The following is a 27,944-nucleotide window of genomic DNA, read 5'->3' on the forward strand; positions in this document are numbered from 1 at the left end:
TTAGAGATGGAGAAATACATCACCTACAGCCATTTAAAAAAATAAATAAATAAAATAAAAACCGAGGCACTCTTGTAGGAATCTTTTCCAGAAACTACAGGATTTTACAATTTAGGAAAAATCACAGTTTATATGGCAAGACGGGACTCTGAAGACAGTTAATCCTTTGAGGTCCTTCACTCACAGCCTAGGAGTGCAAACCATTTCCCTCTACCAAATCATACCACAAACACACACCTGTACATCCTTGGCAACTGTTGTTACGTTTAAATTCAAATATATTTTCTTTGTTGCTTTGAATAATGTCACCTCACAACAAAATCCTTAAGGAAGAAAACAATTATTTGTCTTTTAAATAATAAAAAATCACAAGTTTCCTTTTAGTGTGATCATTACATCATTTAGTGAAAATAGGCAGACATCACTACATAATCAAAAACTCGAATATAGAATTATGTAGGGAAGATTTTCAGCCACACAGTATTAAAAAGATTGGCTGCCACTCATAATACTCCAAAAACTAATTTTTATTTGTGCTGGTAGAATTTCCAATAACACAGAGTCACTCAAGTCATTGATAAGTAAATAGAATAATTTAAAACAAAACTGAGGCACTTGACACATCTGCAGTTACTAAAATCTTCACCATTGTTATATTGTCTTTTGTTCCCCTTTCCCATTCCTCATTTCAGGCATCCAATACCCTGCTGAAGCTGACAAGGCTAAAAAAATGGAGCACAGGCTGAGTTTTGTATTCAGGGTCTTTGCAACACCAGTGCAGCTTCCATCAGTGTGCCAGTCCTACAACTCCCCAGCTCCAGGTGCCGAGTGTGTGCAGATGCTGGAAGTGGTGTCACTCGTAGTCACCCTCTTCGTAACTATCATCTGTGATGAGTGCCCCGAGGGTGCCCTTCACCCTCAGGTCTGGCATCTGGGCACTGATTCTGTCCAGTGCGTCCTGATCTCCATCACAGTAGTCTATCTCCAGCTCTCTGTACAAGACAAGAGACACGATAATTATCAAGAACTGTCACAGTTAGTTTTTATTCTGTATAATATAAATACACTCAGCCGAAGCTTCCACTGGTTAAAGGAGACAAGTCAGATTACGGCTTCTACAAAAATTTTATTCGTGCTGTGTACAACACGAGGCAGGGAGCACTTATTATTGAGGAACATGTGAAAGCTATCAAAGAAGTCTTCTTGAGGCTATAAACAAAATACTGGACTTGTTAAAACACATTTATTAAAACCATCTGAAACAGCACCTAACTTCTATACATAATCACCATCTCTTAATGAACTGACGGATTGTCTCTGCATGAAATTGAGCTAGTTAAAATATTACAATCGACCTGTTACAGCTTCTTTAAGTTATTCATTCTAGCCGAGTCTCTTTTCTAAGTTCGAGAAGAGGTAGAAATCAGTCACAGCCAAGTCTGACTGTAGGGAGCATGTTCCAAAGTGTCCTGTTTGAACTGATGCAACAATTCTCATATTTGTCAGTCAGGCAGAATACAGTCAAGAACTGTTATCCTAAACTGAGACACCAGTACTTGAGAGACCACTGCACTTATTTTGAATGGTTATTCTCACATCTCCTAATGACTCACAGCAGACATTAGAATTAAGAGTCCTTATACTTTTTATAAAATTCATGAACAAGATTCCTCTGATTACACAAAAGACAGTATCCATAACCTCTCCAACTGACAGTTTAGTGAGCTTTTTTTGCTGTGCCCCTAGGTGATATGATCACACATGACTGTCTGCCGTTTTGTCACCATGTTGGCAACGACTACTCGTCTCTCACCACTGGTCACTGCTTTGTTTTGTAAGACTTCTCCTTTTGAATTTTAATGATAAAGAGAGTCCAGAGAAGCTGTCATCTGTTGACTGCTGTTGTTCTTAGATAGAATTTTCGACTTTAATGACCACAGAACTTCTGGTAACCTACTTGCATCTCCTGTAAAACACTTATGCAAAAACTGTGAAAGTTGCCTAGCAGTCAACATATTGGGAAATCCCAATCCACGTGTTTTTTTTTCTTTTTTTTCCTCTCCATGAAAGTTGCTACTCACCACATAGTGGAGATGCAGAGCCACAGATAGGCACCAACAAAATTACTGTCACAATATAAGCTTTTGGCCAACAAGGCCTCGCGCGCGCGCGCGCGCGCGCGCGCGCGCGCACACACACACACACACACACACACACACACCCCTCTGGCAGCTGAAGACACACTGTGAGCAGCAGCAGTGCATGATGGGAGTGGCAACTGGGTGGGGATAAGGAGGATGCTAGGGGGGGGGGAGGGATAGGAGGGTAGGGATGGGGACTGTGAATTGCTGTTGGGAATGCACAACAATGAGGTGGAGAGAGGGTAGGGCAGCTAGGTGCAGTTGGGAAATTAGACAGTGGGCAAGGGAGAGGTGGGAGGGAGGGAGGGGGGGGGGTTTGCAAAAAAGTGCAGAAGTAAAAAGACTTGGTGTGTTGGTGGGCTGAGAGCTGTATAGTGCTAGAATGGGAACAGGGAAGGGTGAGAAAAATTACTTATGAAGACTGGGGCCAGGAGGGTTATGGGAACATAAGATATACTGCAGTGAGAGTTCCCACCTGTGCAATTCAGAAAAGCTAGTGTTGGTGGGAAGGATCCCTAAGGCACAGTCTGTGAAGCAGTCATTGAATGAAGGATTCCGTGTTGGACAGCGTACTCAGCAACAGGGTGGTCCCCTCGATTCTTGGAGACAGTTTGTTGGTAGCCATTCATGGTTACAGACAGCTTGTTGGTTGTCACGCTCACATAGAATGCAGCACAGTGGTTGTAGCTTAGGCTGTAGATTACATGACTGGTTTCACAGGTAGCCCTGCCTTTGATGGGATAGGTGATGTTTGTAACTGGACTGGAGTAGGTGGTGGTGGGAGGATGTATGGGACACATCTTACATCTAGGTCTATTATAGGCATATGAGCCATGAGGTAAGGGGTTGGCAGCAGAGGTTATGTAAGGATGGACAAGTATATTGTGTAGGTTCAGTAGATGGCGGACTACCACTGTGGGACGGATGGGAAGGATAGCAGGCAGCACATTTCTCATTTCAGGGCACGATGAGAAACCCTGGTGGAGAATGTAATTCAGCTGCTCCAGTCCCAGGTGGTACTGAGTTATGAGGGAAACTCTCCTCTGTGGTCAGACGACGAGACTTCGGGGGGGCTGTGGGAGACTGGAAACATGAGGCATGGAAGATTTGTTTTTGTACAAGGTTGGGAGGATAATTGAAGGCGTCAGTGATACCCACAGTATATTTCAAGAGGAACCGCTCGTAACTGCAGATGTGATGATCACGTGTGGCTAGGCTGTATGGAAAGGACTTCTTGGTATGGAATGGGTGGCAGCCGTCAAAGTAGATTTATTGCATGTGGTTAGTAGGTTTCATATGGACAAATGTACTGATGTAGCCATCTTTGAGGTGGAGGTCAACATCTAAGAAGGTGGTTTGTTGGGTTGAGTACCGTATTTACTCGAACCTAACCTGCACTTTTTTTCCGGTTTTTGTAATCCAAAAACCCGCCTGCGGCTTAGAATCGAGTGCAAAGTAAGCGGAAGTTCTGAAAAATGTTGGTAGGTGTCGCCACAACTAACTTCTGCTGTCGAATTATGTAGCGCTACACAGGCCGTTTTGCAGACACAAAGATAAATACTGGCGACAAAACCTCTGCGTCAGTAAAAAAAAGGTGGAAGACGAGCTTTTTTTCACCGCCCCAAGTTTCGACCACTACAGTTTCACACATTATCCAACGAAGTAAATACAAATTCCATATCGTTCATCTTCGAATGTAGCAGCATTTCAACTTACTACGAAAATCCGACTGGCAAGATTGTTTGGGATGTTTGTCAATATGGCCAACTCTACATTCTGAATTTTTTCCTACTTGTGACAAGAGATCATTGCTAATAAGAACTTTTATGAATTGTGAATCGCATGCAGTATTATTTTCACCATAAGAATAATACCGTACGAGTATAAACATTTTGCCATGTATTCTTTCGTGTTTGCTGCTATCTCATTTAAATCCTGTCCGCCTAATAAACTACAAAACTAGAGTGAGACAACAGCATACGCGGAATAAATATCATGTCATGTTTATATTCGTATTGTTCTTATGCCTACTAGTGATACAGTCAGAAATGAAGTACGGCAATTGACAAGATTTTTAAATCTAAGATGACTAATTTCTGTGCAGAATGTAACGTACTACAGAGGCGTCTGCAAAGATTTTCAACCGGAGAAAAATTTTCCCTAAACTTTCGTTCAGAACATCTTCTATCATACGCAGTCTATTATCTGGTTCTTGTTGATCATTATCGAAGAAAGCAGCAGGGTAAGTAACAGCAAATAGCAAGCAGCCTCTTGCCATTGTTTCGCTAATGAGACGATTCCGCTTTTTTTTTTTTTTTTTTTATAGTAAGCGGCGGTAGCGCGCACAAAAGCAAGCCATGCCGCGAGCGGCGACAAGTCGTAAACACTCACTATCAGAATGCGACAAACAATGCATGACACAGTACAGTTATGCATTTTCAGCTTAAGAGTGACGTAAACATCTATAACAAAGAGACCGACACTTACCAGATCAAAGAAAAATAAGAAATCAATTCAAACCAGATGAAGCACGTGAAAAAGGAATGGTACCCATATAAATACGGACGGAGCACCTGACGCATAGCAGTGGCTACATGGTAAAGCTTAACTGCTAAGCTTAAGACTCGAACCAAACTACTGTAGCTGTATCGTCATTCATTTGACCTAAATTGTGTCTCATATTACAGTGGACCAACTTTGTTTCGATTTGGATGTGCGGCCTAAAACTTTTCTCTCCCTTGAATTTCGAGTCTCAAATTTCAGGTGCGGCTTAGATTCAGGAAAAATTTTTTTCCTTGATTTCGAGTCTCATTTTTCAGGTGCGGCTTAGATTCGAGTGCGGCTTGGATTCGAGTAAATACGGTAGAACCAGGTGAAGCAAATGGGGGAAAATCTGTTGAGGTTCTGGAGAAAAGTAGATAGGGTATCTTCACTCTCGATCCAGATCGCAAAGATGTTATCAATGAATCCGAACCAGGTGAGGGGTTTAGGATTCTGGGGGTTTAGGAAGGATTCCTCTAGATGGCCCATGAATAGGTTGGCATAGGATGGTGCCATGTGGGTGCCCATAGCCGTACCCTGTATTTATTTGTAGGTAATGCCTTCAAAGCAGAAGTAATTGTGGGTAAGGGTATAGTTGGTCATGGCAACTTAAAAGGAGGTTGTTGGTTTGGAGTCCATCAGGCATTGGGAAAGATAGTGTTCATCAGTGGTAAGGCCATGGGCATTAGGAATGTTAGTGTAAAGGGAGGTGGCATCAATAGTGATGAGCAGGGCACTACGTAGCAAAGGGACAGGAACTGGGGAGAGTCGGTGGAGGAAATGGTCAGTATCTTTTATATGAGCAGGTAGGTTCCAGGTAATAGGTTGAAGGTGTTGGTCTATGAGAGCAGAGATTCTCTTAGTGGGAGCATAGTGAAAATGAGAGTTTGGCATCAGTGGTCGGGAGTTCCCAGGCGGGAAGTTTGGCCGCCCAGTGCAAGTCTTATTGAGTGTGACGCCACATTGGGCAACTTGTGTATTGAAAATGGGGATGAAATGATGGTGAGGACAGCATGACACCCAGTCCCTGAGGGGAGAAAATCTCCCACCCCAGCCAGGAATCGAACCTGGCCCCCTTGCATGGACTTCCAATGCGCTGTCTGTTCAGCCATTGGGGCAAACTGGAGGCAAAGTAATTGGCCACAATGGGGTGTCCTGGTTGGTTGGGCTTATGGATTTTCGAAAGCATGAAGAAGATAGGAGTGCAGGGAGTGGTGGGGGTATGCAGAGTGGTGGACTCTGGGGAGAAGTTCTGTTAAGGAGGTAAGGATTTGAGTAGAGACTGGAAATCCTGCTGGTTTTCCGGAATAAGGTGACTACGGCAAGGTTTGTAGATGGATGTATCTGAAAGCTGGCAGAGTCCTTCTGCCAAGTAATCCTTGTGGTTCAACAGTGGTGGTGACTTTGTCCACAGGTAGGATCATAAGGTCAGGATCAGTTTTTAGTTGGTGCACTGTGGTTCTTTCTGCAGATGTAAGGTTAGTTTGCATGTTGAGAAATTTGGGGAACAATGGTGAGGCATAGTTCAAGTTTAAGAAATTCTGAAAAGTTAACAGGAGGTGATATGGGGGCAGTAGGAGTGGATCACAGTTGGATGGAGAAGTGAACTGAATCAGACAGTTTAACATTGGTCTTTAGTTAAGTCCGATTGATAGTAGGGTTGGTGGCAAAAAATGTTTCCACTGTAGGGACTGGGAGAAGGAGAGGTCTTTAGCATGTCCTGCATGATTGAATTTTGGATTTTCCATTGTTCATGTTGAGTGTTATTTTTTTACAAATATTTTCTGACTTCAGGTGGAGAGCCACTTTCTAAATCGCTGAGACCATTCGACCTTCCATATTCAAACTGAAGACGTCAATAGCCTGGAATACCTTCACACTTCACTTTTGGTCAGTATACAGCACAAATTTCATAAGTCTTAACAGATTTTTTCTGCCTATAACAGTATTACACAATGAATTTTATATCTGGAACCATTTTCAACTCTGCTGCTCATACCAAATTGCTAATTTCGAGGAATGGTACCCACCCACCCACCCACCCACCCACCCAACCACCCACCCACCCAACCACACACACACACACACACACACACACACACACACACACACACACACCTATTGCCTAGACTACTGCACTAGTATGAATATAGTGTTACCTGAGGTTCACCAGTCTGCCAGGAAACTTGTCAAATGGTATGGCCCAGCAGATACATTCCCTGAGGAAAAGTCTGCGCAGCTCTGACATTTCAAGGATGCATTTTACACTGGGTTTTAACTTATAAAATTTAATGTCACTGAATTCCAAAGCATTCAATGCTGGCAGCTTAGCTATGTATGACATTGCTTTTCCACCAAGACAGTCTGAAACATAGCAAAATTATCTTGCTGTAAGGTTGATAACAGTAAATATTTGAGCAGAAATGTTTTTTAGTTAGGTCTATTAAGATTTTTAGGATAGTGTAACAGGAAGCTGTCATCAATAATTCAGGTCATTGTTAAATCAAATAACATTCTATAAACAGCAATATTTTACCTATTTATAATCCATTATTAAGCATTTAAATGCACTAAAGATTATCATTTTGTGTGCACACATGCACCATGCCCACACATGTGCATTGTGAAAAGGATACAGTAAGACACAGAGTGGTTATAATTAATCTTTCGCTACTTGAGCCAGTGATTCAGATGTTTGAATTGGTGATTTGTGAATTGCTCATTGGAGAGGCCAACAACCAACTGTGGCACAAATTGTTGAAGAAGTTATGTTGCCGTGGCTGAGAATGCTGGATGCGACGTGCACAAGCAATGTGACGACACCTGAACATTCCACGGTCCACCATTTGAAAAGTGCTGTGAATAATTATGAAACGGTATCTGCACAAACTTCCAGGCTGTTGTGGATGCAGATGGTCATCGCACTGTGCAAGTTTGTAACATGGAACCAAACAAGGTATGCAATTAAGAAATGTTACTCTCTCACATAGAAATTAAGATGTTTCTTCCAGTGGTTTATTTGCTATTTGTCTTCTGCATGTCCTTAACAAATGTTTGCTCAAAGTTTCATCATCCTACGATCAGTCATTTTTTCATGGGGCCCTCTCAAGTAGTGAAAGTTTAATTATAAATACCTTGTACATAAAGTTATCTACTACTATTACCAATATAGGTACAACAGTCTATAATATGGAGCAGTTGTAAATATCACATGACACTAGTTGTCCAATATACAATGTATGACACATTCAATGTCTGCTCACATACATGAACAATATAAATGAAACAGCATTAGTACTCAAGATCAGATTCCACTATTGGTTTCAATACAGGGGAAGGCTGCGACATCTAACAAGCAGGACTATGGTGCCGTGAATCTCTAAAGAGCTTACAGACTGTACCTTTCCTTCTTGTAATCAACCACTAAATGACACCAAAAGCTAACTCCAAGATAAGACCTATAGGTACCATGTTAAGCCACCAAAGCCACATTTTTTGACATTTTATCATGACAAACACATTTTTCAGAAATTTTTTGATGTGGTGTATGTTAGGTTTGCTGCATACTTAATGTTTCTCATGTTTTCAGTTCCAAGTCTGGAATGTTTAATGTTTTTTTGTCCATGTTCAACCTGTGGCCTTTATGAGTTCACGATATGAAACAGTTATGTAATATGTTGTCAAGGATTCTGTGCTGTGTTTGGCTGACAGAAGCAAACTGAGCAGCCCCCATGTCGACTTGAAGCCGTTGTGAAGCAAATGTACTGTATCTGTTGGTTTTCAAATTAATGCTTATGTATTGCAAAAATATGCAGTTTAAGTGATACACCACATTAAAGATCTCTGGAGAAGGCATCTTTTTAATACCTCTTTTTGTTGTACTGAAGTATCAGGAAGTGTGACATCAGAGACCACCCTTGTACAGATATAATTTTTTTTTTTTTTTTGCCCCCTCGAATGATGTTTAGATTGGAATGATGCATTACAAAAAGAAACTTCCTAATAACACACTTCATCCCTCAAATGCCATCAGGAAGTGAGGAAATTGTTGGTAATTACAGGTGATGGCACACGTTTTGCGTGCTTATTTCCTCTAATTACTCGTGGAAATCTCACTGGATCGTACCACTTATGCTACCACATTCAAGTGAAATGTAGGATGCCATTTCTAACGTAGCATGTCTTTCCATCAGTGGATACAATAGCCCGTTTCAGGAACAAAAAACTGTTTTGTGTTTAATATTAAATATTGGCTAATGACCCATCAAAGCACAATAGAAAAATACAGAGCCAGAGCTTCAATAACAAAGGTTTAGCCACTCTGTCGGTTCCCTTTCGTCGTAAGCAGCAGTATGTACAGTGATGGTACGAGACCCTTAGGCAGAATGAACAGACCCTTCACAACGCCTGTAAGAGCTGTACTACATAGGACTTATGCAACACCTTTATGGCTTGGCTACTACAGGTTTGAAAAATGTCACTTGATGTCAACAGTCCCAAAAACATTTACTGTCATTATTTACACCCATGTGGTAAATATACAAAATATGTCCTAGTGATTTAAATTCTGTAATTCATTATTGAGAAATATGTTTTAATACATCCTCTGGAGTGGTTCCACCTCAGACCATTTTATTACAAGCCGCCATCATATATTGATGACATAACGACTTGTAGGGTTGTTACGCTTAAGGCTATCTGGAGCCGTCAAGGGCATCCCGAGGTAGGAAATCGGAGACACAATGCAGAGAGAGCAGGCAAAAGTGGTAGCATTTAATTTACCAGTGATAAACAGTAACACTAGAGCTGTGCAAATTGCAGATGCTCTTAATGCTGTCCCACCGGAGAAGTTTCACTTCAGAGAATTAACTGGTAAATCCATCCGCCACCTAGATGTTGTCGTAAGGCATCACTGTAAAAATGGTCATGAAAAGGCACGTCTTAGCAGAGGCAGCGAGCTCAATACTTGTTCCTGAGAACTGCCACGTCTGTGGGTTTACAGAGGTTAGAGTGCTACTACAACGGTCCCCACCTAGAGGAGGGCAGAGGGCGGGGCCGAGTGACGTAAAACACTGTTTTTGCTGGGCATAATAGGTGTGGCAGTGACATTTAGCTTTCAGCTGAATGCTGTTGATACTAAACTGGAGTTTGTTAATGTAAAATCCAGAAGGATCCCTGCCTACCGAGTAGGGGTAGGGGAGGAATCTAAATGTGGTTGGTCAGAGGCACCCTGGAGGTGTAGAATGACTTGCCAGATTGGACAATGCTCATTAAATGCAGGTGAATTGGTGGGTCGATTATAGGAAGGGAGAAATGGTGCACCACCACGATTCTTTAAAAATGTTTAGGATTAGTTTTCAGCATATTAGTAGGACTGATCACAAATAAATAGTATTGATCAGATGCCTGAATTCCATGAGTCTCCTGCTGCAAGCATCCTGTCGAGTCCCAAAATCCACGTCTCTCGTAGACGCCCTGTGACAGTGTTTGGCACCGATCCGAGTTGTCGTCCTGTCTTCACCAGGAATTTGTCTTTCTGCATTTGCTCCTTACCATTTGGAAATTGCAGATGGACCTTAAACCCATGTCTTTTCTCTATTCTGTGTCTGGACATGACACCATACCTGCTTAACAAAATCTTCATAAAACATACGAATTCTCATACTGTGTAAAACATCTTTTCTCTAAGCCACTTTAATGTAGTGGTTTTGAACACACATATGCCTTTATTGGCAACAAGTTATATAATTGTAAACCCACGTATGTGACAATGAGTCAAGTTTTGTTATGTCTGGCAGCTTGGATGTCAATCTGATTTTTAATGAATGAGCAAATAGTGAGTGTAAAGGCTTAAACAGTCAAATACATTAGTTCAACAGCTACCTGAAAAACATGTGTCAAGAAGTCATCGTTGGAATATGGCTCTCTGGGTTTAATGTCCCGTCAACTTCGAGGTCATTAGTGACAAAGCACAAGCTCAGACTGTGTCAAGGTTGGGGAAGGAAATTGGTCGCGCCCTTTTGAGAGCACTAGGGCATTAGCCTGAAGCGATTTAGGGAAACTCAAATCTGGATCAAACTTGGGTTTGAAACATTGTCCTCCCAAATGCAAGTCCAGAGTGCTAACCACTGTGCCACCGCTCTTGGTGTGGCTCTCTGCTGGCCTCCGAAGTTAAGTCCTTGGTCCATTGCTTTTGCCACTGTGTATCAACAATATTTTATTTGCGGTCTACCATGTGTGATCAAAAAGTAATGGGAATTTTCACTTTCCTTAAATAATCTTTATTTATTCATAAACTTCAACTTTGCTCCCTTCTAAAAAATTCCCCCTCAGACACAATATAGCTGTGGCAGTAGTTTTACCAATCTTGGAAGCACTTCTGAAACTCTTTTCATTATGATCTTCAGCTCCTTCAGTGATTCTGTTTTTAATTCATCAATGGTAGCAAAATAACATTCTTTCAAGTTTCTCTTCTGCCCAGAGAATAGCAAGAAGTTGAAGGGGGCAAATACAGTGACTGAGGCAACACAATGGTTTTGTTTTTTGAAAAAATCTAGAACAAACACTGAAGTGTGAGCAGGGAGTATTATCGTGATGAAATTTCCGTGAGTGGTTTTGTCACAATTGTGGTTGTTTTCTTCAGATCTCATGATGCAAATGTTGCATAACTTCCAGGTGTAATTGAAGAAAACAGTGAGAAAAACCTTCACGCGTGATCAAAATTGTCAATTTTTTTCTGTTTCGGCCCTTTAGCAGTTGGAATGACTGCATCTTGGCTTCAATGTCATACCCATGTACATGTGTCTTATCACCTGTTATAAACACCATTAGAAGGTCTGGATTGTTGTAACTCAATTCATCGGTTCCTGGGTGATGGCCACATGATGCTGTTTTTAGTTGAAATTCAACAATTTCGAAACAAACTTTGCTGCTACATGTTTCGTGCCCAAAACATCTGAAAGAAACTGCTTGGCATGAGGCAAAGGAATCACAGCATCATCTGATGGTGATTCAGCAATTTTCCAGAAACATTTTCTTACCTCTTCCACATTGTCATTAGTAACTGAAGTGGTAGGATGTCCAAGGTGATCGTTGTCTTCTACACCCCCTTTGAAACATTTATATCGCTCACTCTTGTCTCTTTTTTTTTCTTTTTTTTTTGGTCATCAGTCTGCTGACTGGTTTGATGCGGCCCGCCACGAATTCCTTTCCTGTGCTAACCTCTTCATCTCGGAGTAGCAGTTGCAACCTACGTCCTCAATTATTTGCTTGACGTATTCCAATCTCTGTCTTCCTCTACAGTTTTTGCCCTCTACAGCTCCCTCTAGTACCATGGAAGTCATTCCCTCATGTCTTAGCAGATGTCCTATCATCCTGTCCCTTCTCCTTATCAGTGTTTTCCACATATTCCTTTCCTCTCCGATTCTGCATAGAACCTCCTCATTCCTTACCTTATCAGTCCACCTAATTTTCAACATTTGTCTATAGCATCACATCTCAAATGCTTCGATTCTCTTCTGTTCCGGCTTTCCCACAGTCCATGTTTCACTACCATACAATGCTGTACTCCAGACGTACATCCTCAGAAATTTCTTCCTCAAATTAAGCCCAGTATTTGATATTAGTAGACTTCTCTTGGCCAGAAATGCCTTTTTTGCCATAACGAGTCTGCTTTTGATGTCCTCCTTGCTCTGTCCATCATTGGTTATTTTACTGTCTGGGTAGCAGAATTCCTTAACTTCATTGACTTCGTGACCATCAATCTTGATGTTAAGTTTCTCGCTGTTCTCATTTCTACTACTTCTTATTACCTTCGTCTTTCTCTGATTTACTCTCAAACCGTACTGTGTACTCATTAGACTGTTCATTCCGTTCAGCAGATCATTTAATTCTTCTTCACTTTCACTCAGGATAGCAATGTCATCAGCGAATCATATCATTGATATCCTTTCACCTTGTATTTTAATTCCACTCCTGAACCTTTCTTTTATTTCCATCATTGCTTCCTCGATGTACAGATTGAAGAGTAGGGGCGAAATGCTACAGCCTTGTCTTACACCCTTCTTAATACGAGCACTTCGTTCTTGATCATCCACTCTTATTATTCCCTCTTGGTTGTTGTACATATTGTATATGACCCGTCTCTCCCTATAGCTTACCCCTACTTTTTTCAGAATCTCGAACAGCTTGCACCATTTTATATTGTCGAACGCTTTTTCCAGGTCGACAAATCCTATGAAAGTGTCTTGATTTTTCTTTAGCCTTGCTTCCATTATTAGCCGTAACGTCAGAATTGCCTCTCTCGTCCCTTTACTTTTCCTAAAGCCAAACTGATTGTCACCTAGCGCATTCTCAATTTTCTTTTCCATTCTTCTGTATATTATTCTTGTAAGCAGCTTCGATGCATGAGCTGTTAAGCTGATTGTGCGATAATTCTCGCACTTGTCAGCTCTTGCCGTCTTGGGAATTGTGTGGATGATGCTTTTCCGAAAGTTAGATGGTATATCGCCAGACTCATATATTCTACACACCAACGTGAATAGTCGTTTTGTTGCCACTTCCCCCAATGATTTTAGAAATTCTGATGGAATGTTATCTATCCCTTCTGCCTTATTTGACCATAAGTCCTCCAAAGCTCTTTTAAATTCCGATTCTAATACTGGATCCCCTATCTCTTCTAAATCGACTCCTGTTTCTTCTTCTATCACATCAGACAAATCTTCCCCCTCATAGAGGCTTTCAATGTATTCTTTCCACCTATCTGCTCTCTCCTCTGCATTTAACAGTGGAATTCCCGTTGCACTCTTAATGTTATCACCATTGCTTTTAATGTCACCAAAGGTTGTTTTGACTTTCCTGTATGCTGAGTCTGTCCTTCCGACAATCATATCTTTTTCGATGTCTTCACATTTTTCCTGCAGCCATTTCATCTTAGCTTCCGTGCACTTCCTATTTATTTCATTCCTCAGCGACTTGTATTTCTGTATTCCTGATTTTCCCGGAACATGTTTGTACTTCCTCCTTTCATCAATCAACTGAAGTATTTCTTCTGTTACCCATGGTTTCTTCGCAGCTATCTTCTTTGTACCTATGTTTTCCTTCCCAACTTCTGTGATGGCACTTTTTAGAGATGTCCATTCCTCTTCAACTGTACTGCCTACTGCGCTATTCCTTATTGCTGTATCTATAGCGTTAGAGAACTTCAAACGTATCTCGTCATTCCTTAGTACTTCCGTATCCCACTTCTTTGCATATTGATTCTTCCTGACTAATGTCTTGAACTTCAGCCTACTCTTCATCACTACTATATTGTGATCTGAGTCTATATCTGCTCCTGGGTACGCCTTACAATCCGTTATCTGATTTCGGAATCTCTGTCTGACCATGATGTAATCTAATTGAAATCTTCCTGTATCTCCCGGCGTTTTCCACGTATACCTCCTCCTCTTGTGATTCTTGAACAGGGCATTCGCTATTACTAGCTGAAACTTGTTACAGAACTCAATTAGTCTTTCTCCTCTTTCATTCCTTGTCCCAAGCCCATATTCTCCTGTAACCTTTTCTTCTACTCCTTCCCCTACAACTGCATTCCAGTCGCCCATGACTATTAGATTTTCGTCCCCCTTTACATACTTGTCTTATGCATAGCAGATTCGCCAATAGCAGTCGACATTTGAAATGTGTTGCTGCACTTTATTCCATTTCTCAAGCACAATTTAATGCAAATTCTTTGAGCCACCAATTTTAAAAGTAAAAATTCACCCAGCACTTGAAAACACATATAACCTTTTTGACTGTCAATAATAAACTGAATATTCAAAACAGATGAAAATGCAAACATACATCAGGAATATATGTACCAATAAGATAAAAAATTGACAATCAGATGCAAAAAGCCCATGAAATTGAAAAATTCCCATTACTTTTTTATCACATCTTGTATTTTCATAACTACCAGAGATAGGAAACTTTCTAGCAGATTAAAACTGTGTGGTCTATCGATAGAGCACTTGCCAAAGAAATGCTAAGGTCCTGAGTTCAGGCACGTGCAACACCACTAGACATGTCTAACATTCATACCATGTGTCACTTTTCGTCTTCCTTACTTTTCACACCACACAGTTTCCAGAGGATGTTTTCGTAATGGCACTGGGAGGGGGGGTTAGCCCAATTTGCTACTTCCAGTGTAATTGGAAATTCCAGTGAGGCCATCCATGTCTGGTAGAGTGACCTGCTCTATTATGTCCTCAGTTGAATTCTAAACTTATTGATACATGATTTTTTTTCCTATCACTTAGTTTAGTAGGATATATAAATTGAGAATTCCAATGTCCATCAGGTAAAAGAAAATTGTCTTCTATGCTTTGGCATATCTTCTCATGGGAGGGAAGAGAGAAGACAGATTGCTGATCCTGTCTGTCACTGCATTCAAATGTATAACTGCTTGGGGCTTATGGACTGGGGTTTTGGTTTTCCTGTCAGTTTTTCCTGTTGCTGTTATACTGACATCTGTATGGATAGTTCATAGAATATTTGCTTCTTATTTATCTATCCACTTCAGAGTCATGAGCTCGTGTGAAAATAACACGAGAGCCTCTCCTTTTGTAGTTTACATTTTTGGAACTGGTCTGCCATATTTCACCTAGTAGATCTAACTGTTCCTGTGACATTTGTGCCTCTTTCAGTAATCCTCGCAAACAATTACCGGGAAACCAGGAAGTGTAACAGTTGTCAACATATACTGTATGACCATTGTCCATATATAGTTGCATGAGGTCCATAGCAACAGCTTCTCTAATCAAGATTTCTTTATTGCTTGACTCAGGTTTTTTTCTTTCTTTTTTTTCTTTCTTTTTTTTTCAGGTTAAATATCAAATCCTGAACAATATCCAGTATCTGACACTCATATTTTGAAGACTTTTATTCAGAAATACGCCCTTTTTTTGGGGACTGAATTGGACATAGCAGAGTCTACCTCTGAGTTTCATGAGGCTTTCATCAATTGCAATATCTTCTTCAGGATAATAAACACTTCAGAGATTTTGTTTGAGGTGGTCAATAAGAGGGTGAAACTTGTTCAGTTTGCAGGGTCAACATTTTCATTATTTACAACATGAATGAACTTAGAAATATTTAAGAATCTCCTACATGGCATGACATCAGAAAAGAAAGGAGTATGAATTGATTTTTTTTTAAGGACCAGTATGACCAGAGTCTTGGTTTCTGCACCTGTGCCGTAAGAATACATAAAGTAAAATATGCTTCAATTTCATCTGGAAACCAAGCAGTGTTTGATTTCCAATTAGAACATTTTTTTAAATAACAATCTGTTGCATATCTATTTGCTTCTACTGTTACATTATCCCAGAAAGACATATGAACCATTTTTCTGTACATATCTAATGGCGTTAGTTTTTGACCGAGTTGTCTCTGACCGCTAGGACTACTGTCACTAGAACCAAAAAAATGAAATTTTAGAAGGTTTATCCTGATTCATTCCCATTTCCATTTTTCTACCTTATGTTTTCTAGCAACACTCACACCTGTTGCTGCAACATCTCTGTTACTATCTGTTTCATTTGCCTCACTGTCGTCACTAGTATCATTTACATTGCTGTCACTTTTTTCAACAGACTTTCAATTTCCTCATCTGAGAGAAACTATTTACCGTACAGCATTGCATGCTACTTCACAGCTGGTGAAAAATCCAGATAACGATTGCTTATAACTTGCAAAAATCAAAAGAAAACGAGTGTGTTATACGTCTGTAAACAGATCAGTTTTTCAGTTTTCCAAAGGTATCCACAACAGCCCGGAAGGTATGTCATACCATCTGTTGACAGAAAAGAAGAAACACTAAGAGGTAGCTATAGCTCCTCAGACCGTCTTAACAGCCAGCAATGTCATAACACACTTGAAACCTGCACCTGGCTGTGAACTAGCTGTATAAATCAATGGATTAATAAGCATCAATGTAGTACTGAGTCAAATGGCTTTCAAAGTCAAGACGTGCGGTATCCACCTGATTGCATCAATCAGTGGCTTTCCAAGCGTCGCATGGGAAAACATAAGGTAGGTTTCGCAACACCGATATTTCTGGCATTCACGCTTGTCGGCACGGAAGATCATTCTGTTCCAGATAACTCATTAGATTTGAGTGGAAAACATGTTCTAAAATTCTGCAATAAGCGGATGTTATAGATATCAGATGGCAGCTTCACGAATCAATTCTGCCACTGATCACACAGACAGTGTGACCTGTGCTTTCTTCTAAGTAATGGGCCGCTTCTTGTTCGACTGATCTACAGTAGATTACACTAAAGGAGGGACTATCTCATACACAAATTCAGTTTAGAATCAGGGATTCCACTGGCCCTGAAATTAGTTCGATGCTAGCAATTTCAGCTGTTTCTTGATGACACTTACCCTAACATTCACATTAATCTTCTTGGCAAGAGTGTGACAATTGAACTGAGAGAGTCCTCCTGTTATTTCCTTTATGAAAGACATTTTAAGCTGCAGTTTATCATTTCTGCTTTTGCTCTACTTCACTAAGTTTGAGTTACTGTGTCACCAATGAGTCTCCAGACACTAACTTTGATGCCACTAATAACCTTTTCATTTGACCTAAATTTTGTTTGAGCTCTTTTGATCAGATTCCACCACAGTTGTTGTTGAGCTACAAGTATGACTGACGAACCAAGTGCAATAGTGAGAAAATTTTTAAGACTGTAAATTGTGAAAACTATGTTGCAAAGAATCTTTATTTCCAAGGGGTATTTCTGGGGTGTAATGGTGGACCCAGGAGGGGGGGGGGGGGGTTAGTCTGCATCCTGCCCCCCTTGATTCACCACTGACATTATCTGATATGACAAGGAGATCGTGGACAATTTAGATTAATGATAAGAATGTCTAGAAATAGTGATATAACAATTTGTCTAGAATAGCACTGAATAATTCTTTACTGTCAGTAAATAATATGAGAATGCTACTTGAATTCATACAAACCTAAGGAAGAATGTAAAATTATAAATGGTTTAAAAATTGACGGTAAGGTATTGTGGTCATTCCAAAGATTTAAGTTTGTATAGAAAGTTGGTTCTGGTATTCTGATCTTCAATATTATATTAGATTTAAAACCAATGGAGGTGGGATGAAATGAGGCAGTGACATGTAATTTTGCCTGCCTACACTAATTTCTGAACATTATCAGGCTTAGCAGCAGAATCTGAAAGGGTGCAAAGCAACTGTGTTTGACTACTGTTACACAGAATGGCTGTGGCAGAAGTGAGGACACTAAAAGTTGGAGAAAGCTTTGTTCCAAAGAGGGGTGAAGGGCATCTCGAATGCTCTGGAAGGTTTACGTAGGAATTCTTCCTGTGAAACTAAAAAGTGAGAGAAGAGCTGTCCCTTGGCAACAGTAGAATATACTTATTCCTGCCATTGGAGGGGAGAGGCATGAAACTGTCAGTAAAAATATTGTTACAATAAGAAAAATACTTCCTAAAAGTCTTGCTAGAGTTGCTCTAACTAACTGTAAGCATTTGTCAACACTGGGGCTAATAAAAGTATTTTAATTATGGCTGTTATGCAGAGTGATGTATCTGACATCACTTGTTGCTTAAGGCAGACCATGACGGGCTTTGGCTGAGAGTAGACAGTGTCACTTGAGGCAGTACAATCTCACTGATGCTCTAAGCTGAATTGGTAGTTTATCTGACGTCACAAATTAAAACCGTGTATGCTGATGTCAGTCTACTGCATCACTTCTCTCAACTACATTGGTACATAGAGCTATGGACACAATTTTGCAGTGTATATTGTGGTAGATAATGGCAGTTGGCCTTACGGGCACAACTGAGTGGGGAAACATGATAAAGTCCCTTCTGGCAGCATATTTCGTACAGGCATATCTGAATGTGTGGATGTGATGACTGCCTGTTGGCTTATCTTCCACTGGTGTCGTTAGTTTGTAGTGATCAATTTGGGGAGACATTTGCTCAGAAATAGTGGTTCCATGAAGGCTCATCAGATTCTAATGTGAAGCATATATATTTTTGATTTGGAATATGATACATGTGCATACCAATAATAGAAATTTCTGAATGGAAAAATATGTGAAATATTGGAAAGGCAACCAGTTACCTGATGGTGTAATATATGACTTTGGTGAGGGATGAGTTGCACAAGCATTCATTCACTGAACCGCAAATGATGTTCGCCACTATAAAAAATTTAGTTAGGCAAAGAATTAGTATAGCCTGCTGTTTGGATGTTTGTTTTATGTATGCTCACGTATCACAAGATTGATGAGCACAGCATATCTGCAATCTGGGATAACGACAGACATTTTAAACCCATTTGCAGTGGAAGGTAATGTGTCTGCCGTTGTTCAGGTGTACGGAGGTGGATATGTAAAGGTTTCTGTGGTCACTATTAGTTATCTATTCTATTGGCCTGGCCATGTTGTATCTGGAGGTAGCAGGCTCTTTTCTCCAAGATGTGAAGTTGATGCCAGCTATGTATCTCAAACACTAATTATGAAAAAATAAATTCATGTGCTGTATTTCACCCCCACTGTATACATAACACTTCATACTTTACTGTAGCATACAACTTTAACCAAGTTCACAATAAAGATTAGTCTTTTCCATTTGCACTAAATAGAGGGAATAACCCATCACTCTTAGAGAACGCGGTCGGTGACTTCTCAGTGGTACTTGCCAGTTTGGCGGCTTATTCTACGACATCGTGTCCTGCCTTCGAGATGTGGTGTCAGCCACAGAGGAAGAGTGGCTGTGACAATGCCTATGACACCATGGAGAGAACAGAAAACCTGTTATCTGCATGTTATTTGGAATCTGTTAACTAAGACAGACCGTTTGTGGTCATAGTCCATATCAATGTATCTGTGAAGGTCCGCATAATGAACCAACTTTGTTATGCACGATCATTATAAATGAGAGTGTATGATACATAGTTTATGAGAAGCATTTATTTATTTCTATAATTGCATTGTGGAGTGCACTTTTAACTTTCAGTGGTAACTGGATCGAATAACAGGAAGTCGTAGCTCCTCAGCATACTTACTTTACATTGCCGTCCGATATCACAATAAGGAAGGAGCAGAATATCACAACCTGTAGACAACACACACAAACATATAACATAAAATGGTTAACACTAGCTTCTGAGCATCTTGAGGGTATCTATTTTCTGGCTAACTGATGTCTTCCCCATCCCGTAATTTCATTTAAAGTGTACACATGTCCCACTGCAATGTGAAGAACTTGCGCAGTGAATGAAAGACAGGTGAGTTTGCACACTGCAGTGTATCTGACGTGCATCGACTTGTAGAAATAAGCAACACTTTAGGCCACGACTGTGGGTGCCTGTAGCTTAAACTGACACCAATGCGTGAAGTTCTTTCTGTACAGCCTTTTTGTGTGTGCTGGTTTTCACCTACCTCTCACGGACAGAAGTCGACGGTATAATAAGAGACAGGTAACTAAGTTACAAGCATCTATTGCAGAACAAACACACTGTTGTGTTGCTCACGCTTACGTTTCCAGCTTTTTGAGTCGGTGGAGTGGCTCAAAAAGAACGTCCGTGTGTCCCTCACATCTGAGCAGTCCAAGTTCTTGCAGATCAGGGCAGAGCTCTGCCACAGCACACACCGTCTTCTCCTCCACAATGTAACTCAGCTGAAGCTGCTGTAGTTTCTGCAATCGTCCATTCCTAAAGGGATGACAAACAGCTGTGTACTACAATTATAGTAAAAAATGCAATATACACAGACTATCTAATGCATAATGTCGGAATCTCTGTAATGCTTTTCTCAAAAAATACAGTCATCTGTAGGGAGGCCGCAGGCTCAGAACATAGTAGCACAATACAGGAAGACTGCAAAGGATTGGTGATGTGTATAGGGACGGGAAGATAATACTGAAAGTAAATAAATGTAACATATTACATGTAAATAAGCAGAGAGACTGATTAATGTCTGATAATGCTACTGGTGATAAATCAATGAAAATGTTACCAACAACACAATATTTAAGCATATCCACGTAGCACAACATAAAATGCAGTACTTATTAAAAAAACTGGTTCTGCTCTAAGGGGATGCCAAGTTAAGCCTTGCATATGCCTTTACTATGTATTATGAAGGAAAGGGGGGGGGGGGGGGGTCATTGGATGGTTGACGTATGTGAAAGCGACCAAAACTGTGAAAAAAATTTATTGCACTTTCAGTTACTACATGGTAGTGAAATTTCAATTCCTGAATATTACGTTCCAATTCCGTCCCTATGTGTGATAAAAATAATCATTAACAAGAGCTTGCACAGGGCTACACCCCTCTGTTGTTCCATATTTCTTATTATTTATTCATGTGGTGTTTTTTTTTTGTGTGTGTGTGTGTGTGAGTGAGTGTGTGTGTGTGTGTGTGTGTGTGTGTGTGTGTGTGTGTGTGTGTGTGTGTGTGTGTGTGTGTCACAATGTGGGAAGTATTTTGATGTTTGGCAGATGCAGAACTTATACAAAAGTATGAACATGGAAAAAATAAAAATCCTAATGAAAGTTACAACTGTCTGATGGAACAACCATGCCCCAAGACAACATTTGTTTTCACAACTGCTAATGAAGTTGCAGCATATTATACTTGTTTAGTTTCTAACTGTGCTAATTTTGGCAGACTACGGACCCTAGCATTTGATCCGGGAGCTTTCACACTGTCAATATTGGAGGAAATGAATATCTGGAGAATTGGTGCAGCTGACATTATTGTTACTAAATTTGAAAATCATGTTATCCTTAGAGGACAAAGTAAAGAATACTTCAGGATGAAGAGGAGAATGCATATGGTTTGCAGCAGTTCACCCACATAAGGTAAGACCTAATACAATTGTCATTAATATTCCTTAATGAAATTTGTCATTAAAAATATATCACTTTTTCAAACCAACAGCTCAATTCATGGAATCAATACTAGAAATAAGAATAATCTTCACAAGGATTTAAAGTCACTTAGTCTTGTACAAAAAGGTGTGCATTATTCAGGAACACACATTTTCAATAACTTGCCAGCAGCCATAAAAATCTTAACAACCAATGAAATTCAGTTTAAGAGAAGCCTAAAGGATTTATTGGTGGCCAACTCCTTCTACTCCATTGATGAATTTCTTAGTAAAACCAACTGATTTGTATATAAGTACAACATAACTTCTGCACAATTTCAGTGCAGTAATGTGTTCATTGAAAATTTGTGTGTGTGTGTGTGTGTGTGTGTGTGTGTGTGTGTCAGTGCAGTAATGTGTTCATTGAAAATTTGTGTGTGTGTGTGTGTGTGTGTGTGTGTGTGTGTGTGTGTGTTAGTATAATCTAACTTCTGCACCATTTCAGTGCAGTAATGTGTTCATTGTAAATAAGTATTACAGTAGTTGTATTACCTTATAAATAAATAAAAAACTTTTTTATTTTAAATTCAGTGCATTAGTATTTGTAAAATTACTCTTAGTGTTCATTAAAAAATGACGATCATTCCACTTGGGACCTGTGGAATGGTACATTAGCTTATTTGTTTTAATTGTAAATATTTGTCATGTATTGTTGTTTTTCTGACATGTTCCACATCCTGGAGGACCTCCTCACTACGGATCAATTGGAATGAAAGTAAATCAAATCTAATCTAAAAAAAAAACACCCTCATCCATCATTTTTAACAGCCCTCAGCACAGGCACAGATGAGCTTCTGTATCGGGCTGGGGCACCTCGTGGTTCAAAGGAGCCATCCCAGCCAGTTGCTGTTACTGTCCCCGTGGCTGGTACTGAGCACCATCCCATGCTGTGAGGAGGGATGCTGGGGTTGCATCACGTCAGTCACCTCTCCGAGGTGAGAGGACTGCAGTAAATGGAAATGAGCGTATGGCATTGTGGGCCAGGAGTCCCCCATTTGGGAAGGTTGGGTTCGCCAAGGGCAAGTACATATTGCATTCAACGCCATATTGGGCGATTTGCATTTCAGAGATGGGGATGAAATGATGATGATGACAACACAACACCCAGTCCCTGAGCAGAGAAAATCTCCTGTCCCAGCCAGGAATCGAACCCTGCCACACTGACCACTCGGTTAACGTGGGCGGACAGGACTGCAATAATCCTATGTCACCTCTCATAATGTATCAGCTCTTCGACGGCCACTACTGTCACTATTCAACTCGCCTGCTCTGGTGCCCAGTGGCACGATCAGAAATTGGACACATCAGGGTCAACACATGCATATGACAGAAAGTGCAACCTTGAGAGACTCAAGAGCGATGTACCGAATATAATCCCAGAACAGAGTGCACACAACTACATTCTGTTATTCTGTGTCCTCGTGTTAACTCAACTCTGCTCTCAGGACTCTTTGCATTGTATTGGATTCAGCCTGGCATCACACTTGGCCTGTGAATGGAACTTCTACATTTCTTTCTCATTACAGTGATTTACACCACGAAGATGACATGCTACAGACGCAAAATTTAACCAACAGGAAGAAGATGCTGTAATATGCAAATGATTAGCTTTTTACACCATTCACACAAGGTTGGTGCCGGTGGCGTCACCTACAACATGCTGACATGAGGAAAGTTTCCAACCGATTTCTCATACACAAACAGCAGGTGCCCGGCATTGCCTGGTGAAATGTTGTTGTGATGCCTCATGTAAGGAGGAGAAATGCGTACCATCAAGTTTCTGACTTTGATAAAGGTCGAACTGTACCCTATCGCGATTGCAGTTTATCGTACCGCGACATTCCTGCTCGCATTGGTCGAGATCCAATGACTGTTAGCAGAATATGGAATCAGTGGGTTCAGGAGGGTAATACGGAATGCTGTGCTGGATCCCAATGGCCTCGTATCACTAGCAGTCGAGATGACAGGCATCTTATCCGCATGGCTGTAACGGATCGTGCAGCCACGTCTTGATCCCTGAGTCAACATATGGGGACTTTTGCAAGACAACAACCATCTGCACGAACAGTTTGACGACATTTGCAGCAGCATGGACTATCAGCTTGGAGACCATGGCTGCGGTTATCCTTGACACTGCATCACAGACAGGAGCACCTGCGATGGAGTACTCAATGACGACCTGGGTGCACGAATCGCAAAACATCATTTTTTTGGATGAATCCAGGTTCAGTTTACAGCATCATGATGTTCGCATCTGTGTTTGGTGACATCGCTGTGAACACACATCGGAAGCATGTATTCATCATCGCCATACTGGCATATCACCTGGCATGATGGTATGGGGTGGCATCGGTTACACGTCTCGGTCACCTCTTGTTCGCATTGATGGCTCTTTGAACAGTGGACATTATATTTCAGATGTGTTACGACCCGTGGCTCTACCCCTAATTTGATCCCTGCGAAACCCTACATTTCAGCAGGATAATGCATGACCGCATGTTGCAGGTCCTGTAAGGGCCTTTCAGGATACAGAAAATGTTCGGCTGCTGCCCTGGCCAGCACATTCTCCAGATCTCTCACCATTTGAAAACATCTGGTTAATGGTAGCCGAGCAACTGGCTCATCACAATACGCCGGTCACCACTCTTGATGAACTGTGGTATTGTGTTTAAGCTGCATGGGCAGCTGTACCTGCACACGCCATCCAAGGTCTGTTTGGCTCAATGCCCAGGTGTATCAAAGCCGTTATTATGGCCAGAGGTGGTTGTTCTGGGTACTGATTTCTCAGGATCTATGCACCAAAACTGCATGAAAATGTAATCACATGTCAGTTCTAGTATAATATATTTGTCCAATGAATACCCATTTATCATCTGCATTTCTTCTTGGTGTGCCAATTTTAATGGCCAGTAGTGTACTTATTTGTGTGTGTAATTACTACAGGGAAGAGCACTGTTGTGAGCCCACTGCGGGAGGCAACACTGACATCTATCAGCTTAATTGCTGTTTAGGTTCCAGGCCATTATCCTAGTACCGAGCACCATTACGGGTAACTAATTCAGAAAAAAATTCTGTGACAGTCCAGTGACATTCTGTGAAAGGACGGCACACTTCCACTTGATACTCATTTTGCTGAACTGTAAGAAAAGGAGGCTGTAAGATATCTAGAATGAGATGTGCCCTCAATCAATATTTCAACATCTTTGAAATGAGGAAACCAGTGGTACATTCGAGTTTCCCAAACAGTGTCACCTATGTGATTTTCTTTGATTTCACAAGAGCTTTTAAAGCATTTTTTCTTTAGAAGGAAGCAAAATTTCACAGCTGGTGCTTTTCACTTACACTCACCTTGCCACTGTAAGAAACGAAATGCACGTGCCCATACACCAGTGCGCATGCATGCCTGTGCACACATACACAAAGGAGGGTGGGAGGGAGAGCATTTACAGCATAAGCTCCACCCAGTGGAGCTCAAAACTCTTGGGTAGCCCCCTGCACAGCCTTTCAAATGGCCCCTACGTGACTAATACAATAAGAAGCAAGACTTACAACTTACAACTAGACTGGTCATTCTAATTATGACCCCCCCCCCCTTTTTTTCCCTCCAGAAACCAATAAACTTCGCAGGTGCTGACAACTACAGTAGCAATTACTGATGTACCTCAGCACAGAGTATGAGCTGTAGTGAGTGGCACACCACTTGCACTGTACTCTCACAGAGGTTTTTCCTCACAGTGAATACCGTAGCTTTTTCTTCCCTCTGCCCTCAATCTCTGAGTCCACAATCTCCTAGATAGCACAACGTTAATGGATGGTCAATTTTAAACACACTGGTAACATCAACAACCTGTGTGATGTGGTCCTATAGTGGTGTACTAACTCCGTGCGTGGCAGAACTGACAGATCTTTCTGTAGTGGTCGCTGTGTAATTGTGGGCATGTACAAGCACCACTTTAAAAGAAAAGTGTAATATTTAATCTGATGCAACTCACTCAAACACAGTAGGAACCAAATGTCTGACTTCCCATTTAGTGGTACCGAAGTGAAGACAGCGCAGGTTGTGGAGTTTCCCCAGGGCAGTGAGTGTTTCCGTGGCTTCCTCAACACTGATCTCGTCATAGTCTATCAGCTCGAGGTGCTCCAGCATCTCGGCGCAAGCAGGCAGCAGTGGAGCAATACTCCTGTGGAGAAGAGCACAATAGGGCTTTACGTACTGATGATGTGTACAGCTAAATCCTGCAACACAACTCAATCAAATTCACTACAACTTAATTTAAAAGGGAAATAAGGCACCGACTGTACGTACACATAAGTTGTGGCAAACATGACAGGACACACTGAAAGAAGTCCCTACAAGTCAACACAATGATTAAAACAGCCCGTGGAACGTCTCGCAGGTCATGTCACTGCATCCTTCGTGGCTTAAAAATGAAACCTTGCCATGTGAGTGTTGTTCAGCAAATAAAAGAAGCGGACAAGTGTAAGCATACACATTACTGTAATTGGTTGCTGGAAAATGTCGCTGGGGGACATCTTGATCCGTTCCTCCTTTTTTCGACAGATGAAGCTCGGTTTCATCTGCCGGGTTGCGTTAATTCATGAGTAAGAAAGGTAAAAGAAGAGACCTCAGTAATTACAGATCAATGTCCTTAACACTGATATGCTGCAGAATTCCAGAAGTCTGAATATGATATGAGCGTGTGCTGGAAAGTAATGCCTCCTAATTTTCTATACTGTTCTCAACATCAGTTGAGGTGTTACGTGTCACGCATGTCAGTTGGTCGACTTTCCCGCTTTGCCGTCGCAGGCTGCAAACCTCTGCCGCTAGAGGGCTCCGGACTGTACCGTGTAACACGGCATTGTGTATCATAACTGTACCGGTGAGTGAGAAACAGCGTGCTCTAATCGAGTTTCACGAATTCGAAGAGTTGGTCCACACATGGAGCACCCTCTCTTGCAGCATGGCAAGTCCTGACCGCACACTAGAGCAGCGTCATCAGCAGCAATCCGATGCCTGCAGTTCACTGTGACCTATCAACCGCCTTGGAGTCCCCACTGGGCTCCATCGAATTTTCATCTGTTTCCAAAACTTAAATAACACCTCCGAGAACTTCACTTTGATAGTGATGAAACTGTGCAAACAGAGGAGGGGGTGCGGCTTAGTCCACGACGTCAAGCTTTCCATAGTGGCCATATCAAAAAGCTGGCCTCTCCATAGGAGGAATGACTTCGACCCCAAGGTGACTATGTTGAGAAATAAACATATAGACATGAAGAATAGTGATTTCCCTAAATCGTTTCAGGCAAATGCCGGGACGGTTCCTTTGAAAGGGCACGGCTGACTTCTTACCCCCCCCCCCCCCCCTCATCCTTCCCTAATCAGATAAGACCGACGATCTCCCTGTTTAGTCCCCTCCCGCCGAATCAACCAACCAATCAATATGAAGAATAAATATGCAGAATGATAATAAAGTATATTTTATTTTAACTGTTTTAAGAGTTCACAGTTAAGATAATGGAGGTATTACTTTTCAGCATGCCCTCAAAAATTTCCTTGGCATAGAAGAACTTCTGTTAACAAATCAGCAAGAATTTAAAAACTATCCCTTTTTAAAAAAAACTCAGCCTACCCTTTTCTGACGTGATATCCTACAAACCATGATTAAAGGGCAACACACAGATTCCTTTTCTTACATTTACGGAAATCGTTTGGCATGGTGCCCCACTGAGGGCTGTTGGCGAACGTCCGAACATACGGATTAGGTTCCCAGATATGTTACTGGCTCGAATACGTTTTAAGTAATACAAACCACTAGGTTTTCCCCGAATGCAAATCTTCGTCAGACATGAGAGTATTGTCGCATGTGCACCAGGGAAATGTGATCGAACACCACCACCTAAAACGTGGTGATGGATAGCACCACTCTTATTCTGTCTATACATTAATGATCTGACGGGAAGGATAAGCATCAATCTATTGATCCCAGCTGATGGTGTTGCTGTGTACGGGAATGTGTTGTCGCATGGTACATGACGACTTAGACAGAATTTCTAGTTGGTGTGATTAATGACAGAGTGCTCCAAGTGTAGAAAAATGCACGTTAACGCAGACGAGTAGGGTAAACAATCCCTTAATATTCGTATAGAGCATTATTAGTGAGCTGCTTAATACAGTCATGTCGATTAAATACCTGAGCATAACGTTGAAAACCGATATGAACTGGAACTGGCCTGTAAGTTCGCTAGTAAGTAAGACGAATGGTCCGTGTCGTTAGGCAGTTAGGTACATTGTGACAGCAAACAT

General features: G+C 41.2%; 1 protein-coding gene across 1 annotated transcript; it reads right to left on the reverse strand.

The window, feature by feature from the left end:
• Window positions 1-853: 853 nt before the first annotated feature.
• LOC126209947 (uncharacterized) lies at window positions 854-25,787 on the reverse strand. Its single transcript, XM_049939063.1, has 4 exons — window positions 25,633-25,787; window positions 20,305-20,420; window positions 6,842-7,046; window positions 854-992 (listed from the first exon to the last, which is right to left on the reverse strand). The coding sequence occupies exons 1-4, from the start codon at window positions 25,785-25,787 to the stop codon at window positions 854-856; spliced, it is 615 nt and encodes a 204-aa protein (XP_049795020.1).
• Window positions 25,788-27,944: the final 2,157 nt, after the last annotated feature.

The sequence above is a fragment of the Schistocerca nitens genome, chromosome 10 (assembly GCF_023898315.1).
Source record: "Schistocerca nitens isolate TAMUIC-IGC-003100 chromosome 10, iqSchNite1.1, whole genome shotgun sequence".
In the NCBI taxonomy this organism is placed as follows: domain Eukaryota; kingdom Metazoa; phylum Arthropoda; class Insecta; order Orthoptera; family Acrididae; genus Schistocerca; species Schistocerca nitens.